General features: G+C 42.1%; 1 protein-coding gene across 1 annotated transcript in view; it reads right to left on the bottom strand.

The window, feature by feature from the left end:
• Positions 1-25,305, bottom strand: part of TRPC5 (transient receptor potential cation channel subfamily C member 5) — a 499,839-nt gene that overhangs the window by 110,206 nt on the left and 364,328 nt on the right. Inside the window, exon 4 of the mRNA XM_069747115.1 lies at positions 143-479. Within this exon, the coding sequence (XP_069603216.1) occupies positions 143-479 (337 nt within the window). The remainder of the gene's footprint in view (positions 1-142; positions 480-25,305) is intronic.

Here is a 25,305-nt window from a genome sequence, read left to right as displayed (position 1 = left end):
GTTATTCAACCATAGTCCGATTTTTATTATTATTATTATTATTATTTATATGAAGAATACCTTCTCACAATTTTCCCAGCAATTTTCCTATTAAATACATGTTCTTCAATAGTCACATAATAATATAAGTAGATAAACTTACCTAGGACCCATGGTAATATCATCCACTCAACCACAGTGGGGGGAGGCCCTTGCATGTGCAAGTCAGTCCTAACTATGTGCTGTGATGCCAAAAGCAAGAGGAATAAGAAAGTCAGATAGGAGCCTGTGTGGCAAATAAACTTGATGAATGGCTTTTTAATGAACAGTCCCAGCCTGCTCTTGGGTGCAATTAAATATGCCATAGAAAGCACAGGAAAAAGCAATCCAATGGTGATGCAGGTCAACAGCTTCACTACCCAGTGCTTCCGGCGCCAACCTGGGAATCCATCGTACCACAGTGTAGCCAGTAACTGCTGACAATTTGGCTGTGCCACAAACTGGAAGTATAAAAACAGAAAATAATTAGAATACATCCACCAACTGCTCTATATTAAATCACCACATTAATTTTAACATCTTTCACACATATCTAATAGGAGCCAATAGTCTCGACAGCTATCATCACCTATAGACCATTGCATTGTAGAACTTTGCCTCTGAAATTGAAAGTCTTTAAAAGGTTATTGACACTATACCAAATTATCATCTCTGCACTGAATAGATGATAACTGTTTGCTTGTTAGGGGTTAATTGGTGATAACTGTTCGATTGCGAGAACCCCCAACAATCAAAAGAAGAGCTACAAATATTGCTTCATCTTACACTGTGTCATAGACTTAGGATAGAGCCGCAGAGTAGAGATCAAAAACCAAACTATGGTGTTCAAAAAGTCAGCGTAGGGTACATACAAATATTATCAAACTTCCAAAAGGCAAAAAATCCCTATTAAACTATTAAATTTTACTTTTATTTACACTATTAATAGGAATAACATATTAAAATTAGCAGAGATCAGTATGTAGTTTGGAAAAAATAGGGGCTAACAATATCTATCTATTGCTCCATCTAATATATACCCCAAGACGTGGACCTACACTATCCTATCTCACTATGTTCATTATCTACATAACTGACCAGTGCTTATTCAGAAACAGTCCTAAGCCTTCCCAATATGTTTCACCAGACAACTGGCATCATCAGAGGATTGAGGCTATAAATAGAGAGTATAGGAGAGTATAGATGAGCAGGTCACTTCTTACAACCCTGGTCCATGGTCTAAGTCAGTGCTTTTTGGCCATGGAAGAAGCTGTGCGAATTTCCTGAGCTTTTGGGTTCCCGACTTGGTGTTTCATACATAGGATTTGCATGACTTCATCTATGCGGTGTGTGGTGCACAGGTGAAGTCTCGCCAACCTAGTTAATCATAAGATGAGTCAAGGATCCCAAAGGGAAAGGAAATTCACTCTGCTCCTGGCCACAGCCAGAGAGAATGGATTTTGCATCTTTACCGCAGTGCATATGCTTGCCTTTTGCTTCATTCATTTCCTCCTCTTGTAGCTGGTAAGGAATTTGGAAAATTTGAATCACTTTCTGTCAATCAGTGGGGGCCCTCAAGTTTAGCCCTATCTATCTAACTCTAATCTGAGATCAAGTGTAGAAGTGATCATTGATTATCACTGAAATAATCCTATAAGTAAGAAATAATGGAAGAGAAAAGCTGGGAAGGAAAAAGCACAATAGGGTCTTATCTATGTATAAAGATATTTGGGGACATTCACAAAGGTGCTCACCTCGTACAATTGTGTGCACACAAGCACTGAAAGGGCTTGAGGCTGCTGCAGACCCTCAAGGAAATTAAGACACAAAACTGAAGACCAATGGGTTAATCTGCACTGCGGTTGAAGAAAAATGGAGGACGCAAAATCCAAATGTAAGTGGTTTATTTGTCAAAGCGTTTTGAAGTTTACAACTTCATCAGGACAAACCACGTGGTTGAAATTTTTCCTCTTCGGTGATGATTACTTCCTGCAGCATTGGGGTACAGCCATGGGGTCCAGTAGAGCACTCACTTATGCTAACATCCACTTGGCAGAATATGAGGACAGGTGCGTGTCCAATTCCATCTTTTTGGAGCTCTGTGTTATCCTTTTGGTGTTATATGAATTACTTTTTTTTACTGTGGGAGGGTATTGTTGTTGAACCTTGCCTTTCAGAATGAGATTAATCTAAGTTCTACTAGAGCTACAGTTCACACTGACTAATTCTACGACTGATTTATAATTCCTGTATACCCTGGTAAACAAGGTTTTTTAAACACAGATTGAAACAGCTTATTATATTTAGATAACGATCACCCACGTAGAATAATTAATTCTCTTCCTTGGAGCCAGTTAATTAGGGTTAGATGAATAGTCTCATGTGAGGAGAGGACAGATGTGAGATTGGAGGAAATGGGTCTGAAATTTAGATCCAGGGGTTACCTGATCACTGAAACTTGCAGCGCATTAGAACTTGAACATGAGGACCTTTTGAGGGTTACACCTCCTAAACAGTCTAAGAAAAGAATTCCATTTGGTTCTACATTTTGCCCTATTAGTTGACTATTGGTGGTGATCCTGAATAAACACTGTCCCTTATTACATACGGGCCTTGCATTGATAGAGGACTTTGAATCTCGGCCTCTTCTATCTCATAGGCGGGCCGAAATTTGAAGGATTGATAAGTTAAATCAGATTTTGGCACCTCAATAGTGTCAATACAAACTACACTTAGCACACCCAGACAGGAAAATTTTCACTGCTTAGCTTGTGTGTGTTGTGGTTCAACATGCTGAACTGAGATTCTTTCTATCATCCCCGGATTGGGAAACGCTATTTTATCAATGAAATATACACGTGTTCATCTAACTGTGTAATTTAAGTTATCTCCTGTCCATGCAGGCTAGGTGAGACTATGATAGAGATATGTGCACGAAGTAAGCACAAAAGCACCATTAGGACTGGGCTCACTGAATTTCCCGTGCCCAAACATTTTCAAGAGAGCAGGCACTCGGTGAACCAATTGAGGTTTGGGGTTATTGATAGTGTTCCTATACAGAGTAGAGGTGGGGACAAACTCTATAAAAGAAATGAGCTGAGGTGGATATTTGAATTAGAAAGCCTTCAGCCTAGAGGTTTAAATATTGAGTATAGCTTACAGATTGTCTGCCTTGATCTCTTACTCTACATTCATCATTGGTATATATGTATACTTTTTAATATTCTTCTTTTTTCTTTCTTTTATAGGTGATTTCCCCTTGACAGGGGTGAAGGTAGATGAAGCTGTGGGGATGTAGATTGGCATGTGTTGTTGAAAACAGACATGTTTTGCCCTGTTATGGATATAATATTAGAATTGTCCTTTCATTTGTTGTCTGTGTTTCTTTGTGACCTCTCCCCCTTCTTCCCCTTCCACTTCTGCTAACTCATAATTGAATTAATTCATAGGTTAACTGTGAGTTCCCATCGTCATAGCAATGAGGCTATAGCCAGGATTGGCTGACCTTTGTAGGTCTGCACTGTGCCTGGCGTATTCTGGATAGCGGTCACCCGCATGTTACTTGCGCTGCGGTCATGTGACTACTCCCCTAGTGAAGCTCACGGACCAGACTCTTCTGGAAACCACATGGTTTGTCCAGTTGAAGAAGTTGTAAACTTTGAAACGCGTTGACGAATAAACTGCTTACATTTGGATTTTGCATCCTTCATTCTTCTTCAATGGCAGCACAGATTAACCCACTAGTTTCCAGTTTTAGAAAAAAAAAGAAACACCTTGCCACATTGTCCACCACCATCACTACTGGTGTTAGGTAATCATGAATTACATCTTGCTTCAACCTGTTCATCTTTGTGCAGCTACTACATACAGGTTCAGGGGTTCAAAGTGTCCTTCTGTCCCTTTTGTAGAAACAAGTAATATAAAAGTTTAAAGAAGCATTTCATATTTTGATTTTTTACCCAGAAGCTGTAATTTCTCCTCTGCCCAGTCATACCACTGTAAAAGTTTGTCCTTTTCCCATTTTTTTGGAAACTAAATCCACTTAAATCAGAATTCTTGAAACTTTTATTTTTGGCTTTCCTTTATCAATATTTGTAGGAGAATCTGTGATGTTAATGTCGGTGAGTTGACCATAAAATGAATTATTTTTTAAAGACTAATATCAAGCCTTTCAGTGTATTTTTTTCTAATACAGTGTTTAGACTATTTAGATGTCAAAGTTAAAGTAATTTGTAGGGAAAAGTGTGGCTGGCACCTCTGCGGAAATGTGACGTGATATCACACATTGTTCACAGGAGCTCTCTCTCTCTTATTTAGTCAAAGCTTTTCACACCTTGTGCAGACGCAGGCATTTTACTCAAGAGTAAGCCATTTATTGAGTGTTAAGCATATGAGACAGATGAATATATTTCCGCTTTGCTGCCAATTAAATAAAACCTATCCTGTGTCGTTTTCACTATACATTCTGCAAAAGATTGTTTGCTGCTTTTTTTATTATTGGCCATCCAGCTTTGATTGGTCAAAGATTTGCTAATTTATCTGCATCTAGAACTTATGCTCCGGCTCATTTCTATGGTTTTGCTGTAGTTTTTTATGCTTTTAATAAACAGGGGTCTGGCTCCTTTTTTTTGAGCCAGGCATTTCATTTATATAGCTTCCCATGTCCAGGTGTCTGATCAACCGGTCCTGCTCTGCCCCATCTACACTGAGGTCATCTAACACTAGGTGAGGTTTAAATACTAGAAGATAAGCCTTTCCAAATTTGGGTGCACCTTGTCGCGGTGGGATGGATTTTATGCTTTTTTTTTAAATCAAAAACAGTGTTTACAAAGTACCCTAGGTTATTCATATTTACTGTTACTTACTTACAGCAGGGTATGTGCTCATTTTATTATTATCCTAGGTTTTGTCTATAGAAAAGAGCAACTAAAAATTGGCAGAACTCCGATTTTGCCTGGACCTCCAGACCATCTGATATGTATTGGTGTGATAAATGATGTCAGGATAGAGAATTATCTGACAGTTTTAATTTCAACATCCATTTCTTTTTTTTTCTGTCCCCAATGAAAACACATGAACGCTCAGCGGAGAGGAGAGATAAGCTGTGTGCTGAAGGAATGTTCAGCTAATCTCTATCTCATGTCTTTGGCTGGCTCTAGGATTATTTTTGGAGACTAGAGCAGACATACATGGAGGGCTAGCCATAATATAAAAGTCTACCCTCTTATCTCAAAATAAAAAAAAATATATCATTAGTTGATATTGTAACTTTTTCAGGCATTGGTGCACATTTGCTCCATGGCAAAGACAATCATTAGACACTTCAAATTTCTTTATATCAGCATACTTTTCAACAACTTTGACCCACGGTCCTGCTGCCCCTATTTTCCATCTCCATGTTTGCTAGCATTGCTTCTTCTATGAAGATACCAGCCTTTGGCAAATGGATTGAAAAATTAATAAAGCCAACCTGAAATGAGACCTTTCTGTATGAGAGATATGCTCATGTCTTCTTACACAGAAATTCTACCATCCGTCTCCCAATTTAATCTCATTGTTTATTTTATATGGTATGTACATTTCTCTATTTACCCAACAAATAAAGACTAAGACCTCATCTTCTCAATTTTAGCAAGTTGAATCATCCATTATAATAACCTTAAAAAGCTAAATTATTTGCTATTATCTGGAAGGAAAATAGATCTCTGTGTATTTATTTCAGGATACAAAAAAAGCAAAAAAGAAATGATCAAGAAAGTGATCAGAAGAAAATGAAAAAAAAAAGGTACGACTTTATATTGTAAATAATATTTTAGTAAATGGAGCGATTGAGTTACTCCTATCCTCCATATGGATTTCCACCTCTGTGAAGCACAGAAAACTTGCCATACTGTTCTTTACTGGATGCACTGGGACAAAAACCAAGCAACTAGATCGATTTGCTTGAATGCAATATCCCAGTGAACACTATTTTACAACTTTCCCTATCAACATATGTAACATTTCATCCAATAGCGCATGTTACAGTTTTGTTTCTGTTGAATTCATACAGAACTTGGGGTTAAAGTAACAAAATGGTACATGACTTATTCAAGAGAAGAACGTTAAAAGGTTCCTGGGGACATTGTTTACTTGTAGAAAAAAGCAAATAAGGGAAGAAAATAATATGGGCAAGGATTCCTTACAGTTAACTTAGTCAAACTGGGAAACTGAGAGGTTGAACTAAATTTGAACACAACTATATATACAGACACTATGCATTGGCATTCTGTAATGAATACATAAAGTCCATGTAGCAGTCATAGAACAAAACGCGGCAACACTCACCGATCCTGTGATAAGGGCTTGTCTTTATTGAAGCATACGGTAAGACATCTTCACGGCACGGGGGAGTGAAATAAAGGAAGAGGTGAGCAGGGAAGAACGACCTCTTCCTTTGTTTCACTCCCCCGTGCCGTGAAGATGTCTTACCATATGCTTCAATAAAGACAAGCCCTTATCACAGGATTGGCGAGTGTTGCCGCGTTTTGTTCTATGACTGCTACATGTTTTTTTCTTGCTTCACACGCGAGCACCTCCCGACACCGTCGGGTTTCCAGCGTTCAGGACTAAGTACAGATTGGGTCTCTATTGCAGGCTGTACTGCTTTACTTTGGTGTTTCTCTCTTTTTTGACACATAAAGTCCATGTATTTATCCCTCTTAGTTAATTGTGATTAGGCAGGCCATTCTGTGTAGAATGCTGACTCAAATTGACAGTGTCACTGTTAGAGATATCATCATTCTGTTGTGACTTAGACGAGTAATATGACATATATTTCATTATGTCATAAGCTTTCTTCCCACTAACATGTTTGCCAGAGGCAAATTGTGACCTATTGTCATAACACAAGTGTCGGGTGAACCAGGACCAGGGGCTCCTTCCCTGTCTCTAACACTAGGAGGCGCCCTAGTTTGTCCTACTCCCTGGGATACTTCTGAAGGCGAAGATGTTGGGGCCACCACCCGCGCCTTATCTCCTGAGTTAGCCCTCCGTCCGTTCTCTTCACCCACACAGGGAAGAGGGGCATTACTGTGCACTGTAGTACACCAACCTGACAAACAAGGGTTAACAGAAAACTCCATACAAAATATTCACTCACATATAACAGAGGAATGCACCGATGCATGGAGGTAGGGGAATAAGCCAAAATAGAGAAGGATAAGGATTTACCACACATACAAACCAAGCAACAGTCACAGATAACTCCTCCAACTCTCCTCATATTAACTCCTCTCCCTACATTAGCCATGCAGCAAATGCTAGCTCTGACAAGGATTTGTATCAGAGCACAGATTATAAAGGGAAAAGGAGTGGCTAACTGAGCTCAGCTGCGAGCACAGAGATTTCCAACATGGCCGATTAACCCCTGTTCTGCCAGAAGGAATAAACACCATTAAAATGAAGGAGAAGTGCTTCTTCTCGGCGCAGGAATGGGAGAGATCAGACACCGTGGTCTTCTAGCTCTTCTCTGTTGCAGAAACCCCATGGTAGTACTGCACTTCTGCTTGGATGTCTGGGTTTAGATGAGAAGACTATTGCAAAAATGTAAACAGCAATGACACATCATCCATGATCATTTTTATGATAAATAGTGCTTATGCTTAGCCATGAATGAGCTTTTTTTTTTACACTACCTTGTCCATTGCCATTGTACTTTTTCTGTTATCGTGCATTTTGTACAATACTATAATCATCTTTTGAAAATTATTCAACCCTTGCCAACAAAGATATAACAACAAGAAAGGGCAGATTGGTAAGTACATGTACCGAAAACAAAACGCAGCAGCAGGCCGCAGAATAGATGTGGTGTACACGCTTAACAGTAAAATAGTTAACAGTAAAACAGGTGAGCAAAAATAGATATGCACAGAGTTTTTTCTATTTATTTTAATAAAATTCAACCCTCTTTTCAAAAATAATGTAATAAGAGATGTCATATGCTTCCACGTCCAAAAAGCCAGCACTTGCTACAGGGAACGGTGTTGGTAAGATGTATAGATGTAACATTCGACTAGTAAAACAGATGTGTACAAAAAAATTGTTTGCAAAATGCACACTTTGTGAAGTAGACAGTCATAAATCATAGGTAAATGTCTTAATAATGGGAAATTTTCTATTGTATTTAAAAAAAATAAACCCTCACAAAAAGGATTGCACAAGAAATGCAAACACTTAGGGTATGTACACACGTTGTGGATTTGGCTGCGGATCCGCAGTAGTTTTCCATGTGATGTACAGTACCATGTAAACCTATGGAAAACCAAATCCGCACATGCAGCGGAAAAAAACGCACGGAAACAATGTGGTTTATTTTCCGCAGCATGTCAATTCTTTGTGCGGATTCCGCAGCGTTTTATACCTACTGTATTCCTTAATAGGAATCCGCAGGTGTAAAAACGCAGGTGAAATCCGCACAAAAACTACACTAAATCTGAAGTAAATCCGCAGGTAAAACGCAGAGCGCAGTGGAGACACTTACACATGTAGGCCCATTCAATTCTATGGGTCTGCACACATGTCAGTATGTGTTAGGTGTCGAGTTGCCGCCGCTGCACAGGGGGAATCTCGAACCACCTCCGCTGCTGTCTCTCATTCTCCTCCAGCCGCAGTGGAGCCTGCTCAGCAGAGACGTCGGTCCCAGTGCCTGGCTCAGACATATACTGCGTGTTTGGTTACTGCTGGCCGTCCAGGTTCAGCCATTATAACCAGTAGTGTTCAGCGGCGAGCAGGCGCTCCTGGGACTAAGTCCTGCTTTTCTCCTGCTGAGCATGCCCAAGGAAAGACCTCTCATTGGAGGTTGGGGGTCACATGCTCAGGTCCTGTAGCAGCTCCTATTAGTCCACTAGGAAGGTCCTGGAGAGCTACAGATATAAAAGGTTTGCATGGCTGCACGGCCATGCGCTAGTATAAACCTGTTATCGTGTGCGTGTGGTTGTATGCCTGTTCTGGTGATTGCTCCTTAATAATTCCCATTCCTAGTGATGTTGAATGCTCGAATGTTGGAGTTAACTAGCGCCTGACAGGGCTAATCTATACACAAGAGCACAATCTGTACTACGTCTAACTAGCAGTGACTGCCAGTGCACTGCTGTACGCACTCTGTGCGGCTATCGTCTATTGCTCCTGACAATCGGTCAGTGTAGGGTGGGAACTCCCACTTGATCTCCGCATCTGACTCAGGGTGTCCTCAGGTGTGGGCTCAAAAGCCACTGAGGGTCAGAGCGGGATCAAGCACCAGCATAGTGGGGGTGAATTGCAGGTATCCCACCAGTACTCATTTGCTGCTCCCTGTGACAGCTAACAGGGCAAAGCGTTTCCTTGATTCCCTGCAACTCTGTCAAGCAACAGAGTTCGCTCCTGTACAGACCGGGTGATGGAACCCATGTCTCATCTGGTGTAGTACCACCCTAAAGTGCCGCAATTACCTAGCAGCAGGTTCCACTCCTGCACGGTGGACCCCGGGCTGCGAACACACCTTTACTATCGTTATATTTACTCGGTGCATTCTGCCAGCCCTAACAGTATACTAGCACCAGGGTCTGGCTAGTAATGGCAGACGATCAGCGTCTACAATGATACATCCAGCAGCTGGAGGGTAGGTTGGCGACTCTTGAGTGCATAACCTCAGCCGTGGATGTTACCGCAGTCGCTATTCAGGCTGCTAGCGTAGCTGCAGCCAGTTTGTCCACTGTCACCCTGCTCCGACATTATCCCGTCTCACGTTACCAGACAAGTTTGCTGGTGACAGTAAGCTGTGTCAGGGATTCATGAGCCAGTGTGCCATACATCTAGAGCTCCTGGCTGCACGTTTTCCCACTGAACGGGCTAAAGTGGGATTTATTATATCCCTTTTGTCGGGCAGGGCGTTGGAGTGGGCAATGCCGCTGTGGGAGCATGATGATCATGTGGTGCAGAGTGCTCCTCGCTTCTTGGACTCTCTGAAACAGGTCTTTATGGGACCTCTTGTCACCCATGATACGGCGCTCCAACTGCTGGCATTGACACAGGGCTCGTCTATGGTCAGCCAATTCACCGTCCACTTCCGAACTTTGGCATCTGAGCTGGAGTGGCCAGCTAAAGTCCTTATCCCAGTGTTCTGGAAGGGACTGGCTGACTATGTGAAGGACGCCTTGGCCACCAGGGAGATTCCCGCCACACTGGAAGAGCATATTCACCTGCATCGACCTTCGTTTTAACAAACGAAGGTTGAAGCGAACCCAGTGTAGGCAGAGGTTCCGGTTGGCTCCTACCTTCTCCAGGCCTCTGGAATCTCCTGTTCAGGTGTCCGAGTCCCATGAGGCCATGGAGGTTTCTCGAGCGGGACCTAAGTCCCGGGTCGCTCAAATACCCATGGTCTGTAATGTCTACCAGCGGTTAGGACATTATGCCAAGAAATGTCCCCAGAGCTCGGGAAACGACCGCATTTAGTAACCGTAGGAAGAGGTTCACTAGACACAGCGGCATTTTCCTCCAAACTGTCCTTTAAAGGGACAATCACTGTAGGCTCATCCATTCTTACAGTCGAGCTTTTTGTGAATTTTATGTCCTCTGCCTTCACCCAATGCCACGCAATACCCCTCTTGATGCTCGCCAAGCCAGTGACTGTACGAGTGGTGAATGGGTCGACACTGCCCTCACAAATAACACACCAGACCATCCCATTTACGTTATCTATGTCTCTATCCCATCAGGAGATTATTTCCCTTCTTGTCATTCCCGAGGGAATAGACGAGATTCTACTAGGTTGCCACTACAGAGGTACCCGCAGATCTTTCTTCTCTCCCCAAGCACTATTGGTCCTATGCGGATGTATTCTCCAAGAGGGCTGCAGAGACCTTTCAGCCTCACCGCCCCTATGACTGTCCTATTGATCTCTTGCCTGGGACACAGCCTCCCCAGGGTTGGGTCTACCCCCTGTCTCTCCTGGAGATGGAGGCAATGACTCAATATATCCAGGGGAATCTAGCAAGAGGGTTCATTAGGAAGTCAGTGTCACCTGCAGGGGCGGAGCTCTTCTTCGTGCAGAAGAAGAATGGAGAACTACGTCCATGCATAGACTACAGGGGTCTTAACGCCATCACCGTTAAGAATAAGTACTCTTTGCCCCTGATATTTGAGCTCTTCGATAGGCTACAGGAATCAAGGGTATTTACTAAACTAGATCTGCGGGGTGCTTACAGCCTGATTCTTAAACGTGAGAGGGATGAATGGAAGACGGCTTTTAACACCAGGGATGGGCACTATGAATATCTGGTGATGCCCTTCGGGCTCTGTAATGCCCCAGCCGTTTTCCAAGACTTTGTTAGCGATATCTTCTGGGATATGCTCTCCTTCTCGGTGGTAGTCTATCTGGATGATATTTTCATCTACTCTCCAGATTTGGATTCCCACCGGAGAGATGTTTGCAAAGTCTTCGACCTCCTACAGGCAAACTCCCTCTACGCCAATTTGGAGAAGTGTGTGTTTGAGCAGGAGTCCTTGCCTTTTCTTGGCTATATCATCTCTGCCCAGGGATTGGCTATGGATCCTGCCAAGCTACAGGCTGTGATGGACTGGCAGGAACCCCACTTTCTCAAAGCGGTGCAGCGCTTTATGGGGTTCATTAACTATTATCGCCAGTTCATTCCTCACTTCTCAACTCTGGTAGCTTCCTTGGTAGCCCTCACCAAGAAGGGTGCAAATCCAAAATTGTGGTCGGAGGAGGTCTCCAAGGCCTTCCTCTCTATTAAGTCTCATTTTGCTAGCGCTCCCATCCTACATCGCCCCGATGTAGATAAACCATTTATAATGAAGGTGGATGCCTCATCCTTCGGTGACGGAACCCATGTCTATTCTGGTGTAGTACTGCCATATAGTGCCGCCATTACCTAGCAGCAGGTTCCACTCCTGCACAGTGGACCCCGGGCTGCAAATGCACCTTTACTATCGTTATATTTACTCGGTGCGTTCCACCAGCCCTAACAGTGTGTTTCCATGGATCGTGTGTTGCTGTGCAAAACACATAGACATGTCTGTTTTTGCAGGCAGCATGGTCCGCAATATGTACCACACACGTGCACACTGACAACACATGGATGACATCCGCGTTTCATCAGTGTGACACATATCAGCATCCGGGAAAAGCATTACAGTTAGCTCTGTTTCCAGGCGACGGGTGCTAAATCCAACTCTCATCATTGTCGCCTGGTCTCCCTGCGATCAGCAAGACCAGGTGACGCTGATGACAGTTGTAGTCAGCACATGCCACCTGGGAATAGCGCTAACTACAACTCTCATCATCATCACCTCATCTCCTTGCAATCAGTGAGACCCTGGCAACCCTGATGACAGTTGTAGTCAGCACCTAACGTATGTGTATCGCACATATTAAATAAATTATTTAAAAAAAATGTTGTGGGGTCCTCCAGACGCAAAGAATGCCCCTTGTGCCCGTCACCTTCCTTGGTATAAACAGATCCTCAGTGAGATATTTGTATTGTCCCCTTATATACTTATACATGGTTATTAGATCGCCCCTCAGTCATCTTTTTTCTAGACTAAATAATCCTAATTTCGCTAATCTATCTTGGTATTGTAGATCTCCCATCCCCTTTATTAATTTTGTTGCCCTCCTTTGTACTCTCTCTAGTTCCATTATATCCTTCCTGAGCACCGGTGCCCAAAACTGGACACAGTACTCCATGTGCGGTCTAACTAGGGATTTGTACAGAGGCAGTATAATGCTCTCATCATGTGTATCCAGACCTCTTTTAATGCACCCCATGATCCTGTTTGCCTTGGCAGCTGCTGCCTGGCACTGGCTGCTCCAGGTAAGTTTATAATTAACTAGGATCCCCAAGTCCTTCTCCCTGTCAGATTTACCCAGTGGTTTCCCGTTCAGTGTGTAATAGTGATATTGATTCCTTCTTCCCATGTGTATAACCTTACATTTATCATTGTTAAACCTCATCTGCCACCTTTCAGCCCAAGTTTCCAACTTATCCAGATCCATCTGTAGCAGAATACTATCTTCTCTTGCATTAACTGCTTTACATAGTTTTGTATCATCTGCAAATATCGATATTTTACTGTGTAAACCTTCTACCAGATCATTAATGAATATGTTGAAGAGAACAGGTCCCAATACCGACCCCTGCGGTACCCCACTGGTCACAGCGACCCAGTTAGAGACTATACCATTTATAACCTCCCTCTGCTTTCTATCACTAAGCCAGTTACTAACCCATTTACACACATTTTCCCCCAGACCAAGCATTCTCATTTTGTGTACCAACCTCTTGTGCGGCACGGTATCAAACGCTTTGGAAAAATCGAGATATACCACGTCCAATGACTCACCGTGGTCCAGTCTATAGCTTACCTCTTCATAAAAACTGATTAGATTGGTTTGACAGGAGCGATTTCTCATAAACCCATGCTGATATGGAGGACTAAAAATAAAAAAAAAAGAATGTAGGGTCCCCCCCTATATTCACTAACCTGCAAAGACTAAACAGAGTTGCAGGCTGATATTAATAGGCTGTTAACGGCCGTGGATATTGGCCCCCTCCCAGGCTAAGAACACCTGCCCTCAGCAGCCCGAGAAATGGTGCATCAATTACATGCACTAATATTGGCACTTAGCTTCAGCTCTTCCCACTTGCCATGGTGCAGTGACAAGTGGAGTGGTAATTTTGGGGTTGATGTTTTCTGTTTTATGCCTGCTGACATCAAGCTCAGGGATTAGTAATGGAGAGGCATCTATCAAACACCCCCATTACTAACCCTGTAGTCAAAATTAATAAAGACACGCACACAGAAAAACCCTTTAGTTGTACAAATCACTCCTTAACAATTATTTCTTTTACCAATTTATTAACCTAAAAATAAAAATAAAAAATCCAAGTAATCCTCACCTGTCCGCCATTTATCCATCGTCCCAAGACGATCCCCAACTCTGCTACATCAGAGTACATCGCACTGATCACAGGTAGACCAGGCAACGATGATGAGAGCTGTATTCAGCACCCGGCGCCTGGGAACAGCGTTAACTGTGCTCCTTTCCGAGATGCTGGTGCGCGTCACACTGATGGTGCACAGGGACGTGTCAAAGAGGCCTTAAAGGCAGATCTGTCATTGGGATAGACTTTAAGTAATTGTAGATTTCAGGGTACAAAGTTAATATTAATGAGCCCTAAATCCATCCACTAAATAGCGACGCTAACTCACTACTGACAACCATTGATTCTCTCATGGGAAATCAGCAGGATATGCAGGTTGCAACCACAGATCAGTAACTTGGACTTTGTTGTCCTTGTGGTATGCTCTTTAAATAAAAAATTAAACCTTTAAAATAAATACAAAAAAAAAATAACTCATGTAAGAGTGTCCTTGAGAGATCTATGTGTGCGTGAGACCTGCAATGAGCTGATTCTGCTGGCATGAAATGGAAAATTCATTGGTCAGCGCATATAAATAACTTTACCTCCTTCCAGTCACTTCTGCAGTATATGCATTTCTGTTTGGACCTTGAGAAAAATGCCTGAAATCAGCAGCGAGGCCAGAATGCGGAATGACGTTGGCTTTATTAATGTACTTCTTTATTGCTATTCGATACACATTACTTTAAATCTGTATGGTTATCAGCTTCGATGTGCCGCATCGTCAGTTTGAGGCTCAGTTTCTGCCAACACTCAGGACAGAAAGCAGCAGGTTCCGCAATATCATTTCCTAATAAGCTCCAGACACTAACCATACATCATTTTAATTGCTCTTTTTTTTCTACTTTGCTTCTGCAGATATTAATTTCAGAACTGGTATTCATCTATTCTATTTTTAATTTACTATTAATCTATAGCATTTATGAGCTGCGAAAAATTGAAATTAAAGGGGCCTGGTGATAGTGTGGATCTGATCTGCTCTACTGCGGCAAAATGCTAGGGAAACTTGAAGGAAAGACTGAGATAATATTTCTTCAGCCTCAGATCTAAGCGGTGAGCTCAGTACTGAGGGGTCTGGACTTTCTACATTATGAAGACTCCGATAACAGGGGGAACAAAGTCATATTAAGAGGGAAGACCCCAGAAAAACAAAATGTAGATAATAAATGTATAAGGTTATTTTAGCTATAAAAGTTTTTTTTATATTTTCTATAATTTAGTCTGATGCAATACTACAATTTAGGTCTTCTTCTGTAACACCAATACATCTAATGTATAAGATAGTAAATATATAAAAATGTAATAATATATAAACATAATATTAAAGTGTTTCCTTTGACTCCCATGATTTGATAATTCAAATCATAGAAGTCAAAAGCGACACTAATAGGCAATCACATAGTTCACTACCGCAGTGTAGTGTATAGCCTACTTAATCCAACGATGAATTACTGCAGATGTATAAATGCATTTTACATTTTAACCCATTCAACCCTGGGACGTTTTCCATTTTTTGCTTTTTTTTCTCCACTTCTTCCAAGAGCCGTAATTTTTATTTTTTTATTTTACTAGCCATATAGCTGTATAGGGATGTGTTGCACTTTTAAATGTCATCATTCATTTTACAACGTAGCGTACTGGAACACAGGAGAAAAAATACAAACACAGTGAAATTGCAAATAAAAGTGAAATTCCATAATTGTTTTTTATTTTATTTACCATGTTCACTATATGGGAAAACTGATCTGGTAAAATGATTCTCCAGATCAAGGCGAGTACACAGATATCAAACATGTATAGTTTAAGTAGTGAAAAAAAATGGAAATTTTTAAGAAAAATGTTGCATTTAGATTTTTGTTTTCATTACGCTGCTCACCAATCGGATTAGTTTATTTTATATTTTGATAGATTGGATATTTTCGAAAGCAGCGACAGCAAATATTTAATTTTTTTATCTTTATTTGTTTTATTTTCAATGGGGCAAAAGAAGGTGATTTCAACCTGTGTTTTTTTTTAATATATTTTAAAAAAATATATATATATATATTTTTTTAAACTTTGCACTGTATTCATCTGATCGTTTGTGCTATACAAAGCAGTGCATGTATAGCAAAAATCATGATCTCCTATGAATACCAGGCACGGGCTGGCTTTCACAGGAGGATCGTAATGACAGGCATGGGGGTGAACAACAGACCCCTGACTGTTATGACAACCCATCAGGCCCTGCGATCACGTCACGGGCACACCAGTGGGAACATGGAATGACGCACTCACCAGCTGGCTCGAGTTAAATCCCGCTATCAGAGATTGACAGCAAGATTTAACAGGTCAACAGCCTAGGATGGAGCACAGTTTCAGCCATGGCTGCTAAAGACACATGATGGCTGATAAAGATGTGGGAAAGATGCGGGCTCAGCGTGCGACGAGACATATGACGTAAATGTATGTCAAATGTGGTGAAGTGATTAATAAGTTTCAGTCTTTCAGTTTGCAACAAACTGCAGTTCTTCCTTAATGGGGTTCCCCAATTTAGATAATTCCTTATCATAAAACTTAATACGAAATTAAGAGTTAATACAAGGAGCCCAAATGTTAGGACCCTCATCTCGTGCCCGGAGAGAAAAGTGGTTACTAATACTAAAAATGTCTCTTGCCCCAGAGGACCTGGTTAGGTTGGCAGCAGTCTCACACCACACTGTGGTTATCATCGTGATATATAGCCTTAAAGGGAATCCGTCACTGCAAAAATCGTATGTGAGCTAAGGCCACCGGCATCAGGGGCTTATCTACAGCATTCTGTAATGCTGTAGATAAACCTACAATGTAACCTGAAAGGTAAGAAAAACAGGTTATATTATTCCCACCCAGGGGCGGTCCTGCTGCGGTCCGGTCTGATGGGCATCACGGTCTGGGTCCAGCGCCTCCTATCTTCATGTGATGAGGTCCTCTTCTTGTCTTCCTGCCGCAGCTCCGGCGCAGGCGTACTTTGTCTGCCCTGTTGAAAACAGAGCAAAGTACTGCAGTGCGCAGGCGCTGGGCCTCTCTGACATTTCCCGGCACCTGCGCACGACAGTACTTTGCTCTGACATGCTGTTTTTGCTGCTATACTCGGAAATAAACAAATAAAAAAACATTATCTTAAATAAAACAATTAAGGTGTTTCACACTGCGTTCAGTCTGAGTGTCTGCCTCCAGTAAGCGTACATGTACGAAAATGATGCACGACAGATCGCATATTCACTCTGTCAGCACCATAATAGTATATGGTCCCGCTGGCAAATACGCCCGAATCCCATTTTGCAGGGGTTAGTCATGAGGGTGTCATATCCCCCTGGAAGACCTAGAAATAGACGGTCAAGTCAGGTAATGAATCGCAGGTCTTCTTTAGAGATGGTATGATTTGTGTCCCATATTGAATGGATTTAGTTTCCTCTGGTGCTGAAGATGTTAAAGACCCTTTCTATGCTGGTCAGAAACATGCAGCTCCATTTCAGCTGCTTTTGATCTGGTCATTAACTCTTTCTACAAAAACTGGTCCTTACAAGTGAAAGATTTGTCTTCCTGTGCTGTGTGCTAAAGCTAAGTGGCTGGAGTAGAGTTGTTGTAGTAGTAGTTTGTTGATGTACACATGTGTGTTTATCTCTTGGTCTCTGTTCCCATTTAGTTTATTCCTCCCTGTCCCTATCCTCCTCCCTATTGTTGGTCAGTGGTTTTGTACGATAGAAGTTTTCTGTTCTCTGTTTTGTTATTGTGTCTTGTTTACCTTACTTTTCTGTCCCATGCTTCATAGGGTGTGGGAGGGGACAGATCAGAGTTTAACAGGAGCATAGTAAGGTTGGAGACTGGGCCCCTCTACTTTCAAGAATACACTCGAGACAGGGATAGTTATGGTCCCAGCTCCAGGGACAGTTTGAGGTCTCCCTTCCTTATCGAAGATCATCACAGAGTGACAGCGTTTGGACATAAGCCCTGATGGGATCAACACATGGATGTCAAAATGCAGTGTGCAAGCACTCTTAAAAAAGTATTATTGCATCAATGATAATACTAAGAACAACAAAAAAACTACTGCTACTGAGGGGAATGCCATCTGCTATGATCTCGTTCATCATAAGTGTAATTTGGAGGTTGTGCATACTGGTTTTGGTGTACCAGAGCCACTCTTCTCAAAATAATACTAGCAGCAGTAACGTGAATGATTACTAGATGCCAGGTGGCTCAAACAGAATACAGGATATTAGAAAAAGGTCAGAGTATATAATATAAGTGCTTCTCACTAAATTAGAATATCATCAAAAAGTTAATTTATTTCAGTTCTTCAATACAAAAAGTGAAACTCACATATTATATAGAGTCATTATACACAGAATGATCTGTTGATGATTATGGCTTACAGCCAATGAAAACCCAAAAGTCATTATCTCAGTAAATTAGAATACTTTATAACCTTAGCTTGAAAAATGATTTTAAAATTCTTAAATGTTGGCCTACTGAAATGTATGTTCAGTAAATGCCCCCAATACTTGGTCGGGGCTCCTTTTGCATCAATTACTGCATCAATGCGGCATGGCATGGAGGCGATCAGCCTGTGGCACTGCTGAGGTGTTATGGAAGCCCAGGTTGCTTTGATAGCAGCTTTCAGCTCCTCTGTATTGTTGGGTCTGGTGTGTCTCATCTTCCTCTTGACAATACCCCATAGATTCTCTTTGGGATTAAGGTCAGGCGAGTTTGCTGGCCAATCAAGCACAGTGATACTGTTGTTTTTATACCAGGTATTGGTATTCCATCTCCAATAAGCTTGTCAGGCAGAGGGAAGCATGAAGTGCTCTAACATTTGGTCTTGATAAAACACAGTGGACCTAACGTTTTGATGATATTCTAATATCTAATTAAATTTTATCTAATCTAATTTTATCTAATATTCTAATTAAATTTTATTTTGATTTCACCCAATATTTGGAATTTCTGTTTGCCACAGAAACTAATTTGGAAAACTCTACAAGTATGTGCCCCATCATACATAAAGCCCTGACTTGCGTAACTGTATACTGAACACTTTTGTAAAAAGAATGCTATATCTTAAGGTATATGTTTTTATCATCCGGAAAACATACATAAATCAGATCAGGATAAGGGAATAATTCTGATGGGTAGATGACTTGGTCAGAACATCTTAACATTGCAGTTCTTGGAGGATGTTCCGAATATTTAGTGACAAACAGTGGCCTGAGAAAATATCAGCAATAAAAAAAGCATTGCACAAAATGGTACAAAATAAAAAATGGCAACTAAAATACTTGTGAAATAAACTTATTAGCTGAGTGAAGCCGAGATCTCAATCTGAAAACTGGGCTTCAGGAAAATGGCCGCCGCAATCTCAATTTGCGCATGCGCTGCCTCCTGCGGGCATTTTCCTGAAGCCCCGGGAAGCAGAGAACTCATTCTGCGCACACGCGGCCTCAGGAAGATGGCCGCTGCCACCGAGAAACCCGTGATTCATCCTCCTCTGCTCTCTGTGGACACCAGGCTGCGGTATCACCCCACCTGAGGAAGGGACACAGCTCAGGTGCACGCTGTACCGCCCACTGCACCTCTGCCACCACCACACCACTGCTGCAACCAACCGGTAAGCCTGCGTACGCACTATAAGATGCACCCCCACTTTCCTCACAATTTTTTTGATAAAAAGTGCATCTTATAGTCCGAAAAATACGGTATATGTCCGTCTAGTTGCACGCTTGCATTGTATTTCTGTCTACATAAAAATACTAATTATGTGGATTTGCATTTATTACAGCCTAGAAATGTGTTCACAGGTTCCTCTGTTTCAACACCCAAATAGCGTGGAGGTAAGTAATATCAATTGTTGTATGGAAGGAATTAGCTGCAGTTGCACCAGATGATGATCCAGCGCAGGAGCCACCATGTATCAGATAAATAGTTTAAAAATTAAAATAAAAAATAAATAACAATCACTCTCTTTTTATATTAGTTTTAAACTACTTATTTGAAGGACAGTGTCTTGGACCAATATATCTCAGCACTCCCTCTAAAAATCAGGACAGTCCGGAAAAATGTAGTAATGTTGCCAATGATGCCGATGCAAACAGAGGTAGTATGCCTATGTCTAACTAATACACAGAGTTTTGTAAGTCATTAGCAATATTTTTGAGAATATGCTGGATATCTGTATGCCTATTTAATCCTTTTGTTATATATCCTTTTATATCCTACTTTATATTATTTTATATTTTTCTTTTAGCCTTTTTATATACTGTGCTTCACAGTAACACTGTGCAGGAAGTTTATATGCTCGTCAGGAGTAATTGTAAATGAAGGAAGAATGCCAAGCTAGGTATCAAAGTAGAAGGACAATATACTAAGTCAGACTATAAACGTACAATGCACTCGATTTGACACATGAAGTATCGGATGCGAGGATAATGAGCACAAGTCAGTATGGGATAGAATGTCAAATAATCTGGTGACAAATACTCATTAATTATATATTTTTCCCAGTAGAACAATACAAAATAAAGAGGTATGGCGCACAAAACATGTGATCTGTGCAGACTGTGTAGTCACTGAGCCTATAATGATATCACTGCAGAAGAAGAGGCGATGCTGAATTGGATACAGTATTCAATAAACGTGTTTATTCAAGTGTAAAAAAAATATTATCAACATATGAAATAAAGTAATGAGCCAATATACACTACCCAATGAATGGCCTCTGGTTAAACTCCCCAGAGGAGAAAGCGACCGGCTGCATGTCAACAATGCCTCCATAGGTAAAGGTTCATTTAAACTGAAAGTTTATTGTGAGCGAGCTTTTTAAGAACGCTCGTTCAAGATCATTTGGGTGCAAACAGGCTGGCAATCAGCCAATGAATTATCAAAATGCTTATTCATGAGGTGAATTGATCTTTTGTGTAGCACAAAAAAATCATCATTCTCAGCAGCACACCATCCTGTGTAAACAGAATATGTGCTGCCGAGAACAATGGTAGTCTAAACGTACTGATTCTGAATGATTTATTACAGGTCGTTCAGTGTACATTGTTTATCACGATGGGTCTATATAAGCAGACTATAAAATGACATCCAATCGGTAAATATTTTTCAACTGGAGATAGTTTAGTGCCGCCAATAGCTCTGTGTAATTGAATCCTATGGTCCAATTGATATCACATCTAGCAATTTTGTAATGCAATCTCAAACTTGCATCAGCCATGGGTCAATGCTATGCACACTTGTTTGAGTGTTGGCCTATGATATAGAGAAGCAATAGACTTATCTGGTTGTTGTTCCAGCATCTGGTAAAATAGTTCTTTCTTTATTTTAAGTCCCTTAAAAATTTACAAAAATTACAGTGGTTGTATATGTAACACCCCAGGTTCCTGGTTGTTACAGTGGCATTGCTTTCCTCACGGGGAGAGTGCTGTCATGCTTGGAAGCGATGAAGGATCTCTTTTATCAGGAACTCACAAGCATGCAACAGGTTCACACTCCAGACCAGAAGGGGGAGCTCTGATCCAGTTTGTGGGTGGCTCTCCTATATATATTCTGGTCTGTAGGGAAAGTAGAATCAGTTCCTGTCAGAGAGACAGAGGAGAAGGAAGCAGAAGGGCTGTGCAGCCACGAGGAAGTGCTGCAGCTCCTGGAAACAAAGAGAGAAGGAGAAAGCCAAACAATTTGTAGAGAGCGTATCGGAGAAGTGAAGCACAGGAGAGTGAGAACTTGGGAGAATAGCTGTAGAGCTACCACCCTACAGAGCGCAGACACCGGTAGCCGGAAGACCGAGGTTGTGAGGGACTACACGGCTCACAGCAGAAACCAGCAGGACAGCTGGTATATGGGTCCTTCGGCGAAATGTCACTGTACGCCGAGGGTACCTCGGCCTAAAGTCCCGCAGCAACCCCTGTGCTAGATGACACCCTGGTGGGCCCCTTACCAGCCCCACCGATTCCAAGGCCTGGAGAAGTACGCCATCGCCTGTATCGGGACAGGGGAGATGGTAGCTCAGATCAGTAGGCAGCTCTGCCAATCCCAACCTGTGAGCACCAAGCTAGCTATCAGGAGCTTGTGGTGTTTGCAGAGGGATCTGCGGAGGAGGACATGATTGCGCTCCAAGGGGAAATCCCCATCATAACATGGCGGGAGCATTGCAGATGGCGGGAGGAGAAAGAGGATGGAATCCTTGACCTGGAAAGCAGCCTTTGAGGAGAGGAACTTAGAGGCCAAGGCCCGAATGCACAAGATCTCACAGGCAGAAAGGGACTACTGCGGCAAGGAGAAGTAGTGGTCTTCAATCAGGTCTTCAATCCGGAGGGATGTGGAATCTCAATTAATGGAGGGACATCTGGACAGGGATCTGTGTCCCAGTGACAGAGTGACATATACCCACCATATCGGCGACAAAGGGTGGTGCGCCCTGGAATGTAGGAGATGTGTATCAACCTCAGTCCCTGCAGGAACAGCAGCAGGCCAGGCCAGGCCAGGCCAACTACCAAATGCCATCAGTCCACCCAGACACGAGTGGTGGAACCAGCCAGTAGGCCCTGGTATGCCGTACCAGTGGAACAATATGATCCTGAATTTTCCAAGTCAGGGAGTATCAGCCTTTCAGAGCTACCCTAGCAAAGGAGATAAACAGTTTTGATAACAAGTTTGAACATGACTGTGCATAGTTAAAAGTCAACCTGGCGTGGCTGAAGACCAGGTCTGGATGCTTTGCCTCGTAGCCCGCCCAAAGACTACATTGGGAGTTTATGATGGGTCCCCCGCATCGTTGCTGCTGTTTAAATGTTATTGAATGACTTGTATATTGATTGCACCCTTAATTACACTACCTTAGGATAGGAAAATGTTGAATTGATTGCACTTTATGAAAGTGATGTTTAATATTGTTAGAGAAGTGAGCTGGAATAGTATTTCATATGTCAGATAGTTAATGTATGCACCAGTAATAGTGAGTATTGTAGAGAGAGTTGTGTATATTAGCAGATGAGTTAAAGAAGTGTTAATAAAGATAGTATACCCTTAAAGGGTAATCGTTGTTTCATATTTAGTATTTAATAATTAATATTATAAGAAAGTTCTATTTTTGAAAGTTATTTATACCCTGTATTGAAGTTTGCAACATTTAAAGTATCAATTACCTCCCATAAAGGGAAGAAGAGTTTTGTACCTGTTTATATGCATTTCAAAATTTTGTATGTCTCTGTAACACCCCAGGGTCCTGGTTGTTACAGTGGCATTGCTTTCCTCACGTGGAGAGTGATGTCACGCTTGGAAGCAACGGAAGATCTTCTTTATAAGGTAAACAAAAACAGAATGGCCAGAATGGGGAGCTCTGATCCAGCTTATGGGTGGCTCCCCTTATGTATATATTCTGGCTTGGAGGGAAAGTTAGTTAGTCTATCAGAGGGACAGAGCACAGCGAGTCTGAGAGTCAGCTCCTGTCAGAGAGACAGAGGTGAAGGAAGGACTGAAGGGGCAGTGCAGCCAAGAGGGTGCTGTAGCTCCTGGACAGAGATAATACAGAAGGAATAACAGCTTGTAGTGAGCGTGCAGGAGAGCGAAGCACAGGAGAGTGACAACTGGGGAGGACAGCTGAGATTTGGCTACCTCCCTGCAGAGCACAGATTCCGGTAGCTGAAGACCAAGGTTGTGTCGGACTCCAGGAGGCAGAGCAGAAACCGACAGGACAGCTAGACTACACATCACCTGTCCACCCTAATACCCAGGAGACACAGTGGTGCATAGAGCCCGGGTCGTGATAAAGACCCTGTAAAAAAGGCTTGAGCCACCTGTCAAGTCTCAAGTGGGTTGAGAGCTGGCTCAGGGATAGGAAACAAAGGGTGGTTATTAATGGAGCACATTCGGACTGGGTAGCGGTTAGCAGTGGGGTACCACAGGGGTCAGTATTGGGCCCTCTTCTTTTTAACATATTTATTAATTACCTTGTAGGGGGCATTCAGAGTAGAATTTCAATATTTGCAGATGACACTAAACTCTGCAGGGTAATCAATACAGAGGAGGACAATTTTATATTACAGGATGATTTATGTAAACTAGAAGCTTGGGCTGATAAATGGCAAATGAGCTTTAATGAGGATAAATGTAAGGTCATGCACTTGGGTAGAAGAAATAAGATGTATAACTATGTGCTTAATTCTAAAACTCTGGGCAAAACAGTCAATGAAAAAGACCTGGGTGTATGGGTGGATGACAAACTCATATTCAGGGGCCAGTGTCAGGCAGCTGCTACAAAGGCAAATAAAATAATGGGATGCATTAAAAGAGGCATAGATGCTCATGAGGAGAACATAATTTTACCTCTATACAAGTCACTAGTTCGACCACACTTAGAATACTGTGCACAGTTCTGGTCTCCGGTGTATAAGAAAGACATAGCTGAACTGGAGCGGGTGCAGAGAAGAGCGACCAAGGTTATTAGAGGACTGGGGGGTCTGCAATACCAAGATAGGTTATTACACTTGGGGCTATTTAGTTTGGAAAAACGAAGACTAAGGGGTGATCTTATTTTAATGTATAAACATATGAGGGGACAGTACAAAGACGTTTCTGATTTTCTTTTTAATCATAGACCTGAAACAGGGACAAGGGGGCATCCTCTGCGTTTGGAGGAAAAAAGGTTTACGCATAATAACAGACGCGGATTCTTTACTGTAAGAGCAGTGAGACTATGGAACTCTCTGCCGTATGATGTTGTAATGAGTGATTCATTACTTAAATTTAAGAGGGGACTGGATACCTTTCTGGAAAAGTATAATGTTACAGGGTATATACACTAGATTCCTTGATAGGGCGTTGATCCAGGGAACTAGTCTGATTGCCGTATGTGGAGTCGGGAAGGAATTTTTTTCCCCAATGTGGAGCTTACTCTTTGCCACATGGGTTTTTTTTTTGCCTTCCTCTGGATCAACATGTTAGGGCATGTTAGGTTAGGCTATGGGTTGAACTAGATGGACATATAGTCTTCCTTCAACCTTAATAACTATGTAACTATGTAACTATGTAACTATGTCATACGGGTTAGTGTCCCACCTTTATGGAGGACAGAGAGAACAGTGAGGACCTTGACAGAGGCCACAGGCAGCAAGGGACTACACCACAGCGCTGGTAGGAAGGCTTCTAACTCCACCTGGTAAAGGGGACTTTGAACTCGCTTCCAAGCCAGCCGGACCCTGCCTGTACCTGTAATCCGGGACCCTGGACTGTGGCTACCTGAAGTCTTCAGTAAACCAGGCAAAGAGACTGCAAACCTGTGTCCTCCGTTTCTTTATACACTACTCAC

Source organism: Ranitomeya imitator, chromosome 2 (genome assembly GCF_032444005.1).
Source record: "Ranitomeya imitator isolate aRanImi1 chromosome 2, aRanImi1.pri, whole genome shotgun sequence".
Taxonomy (NCBI): domain Eukaryota; kingdom Metazoa; phylum Chordata; class Amphibia; order Anura; family Dendrobatidae; genus Ranitomeya; species Ranitomeya imitator.
The sequence above is the reverse complement of the archived record's forward strand: the minus strand, read 5'-3'. Positions and strand labels throughout refer to the sequence as shown.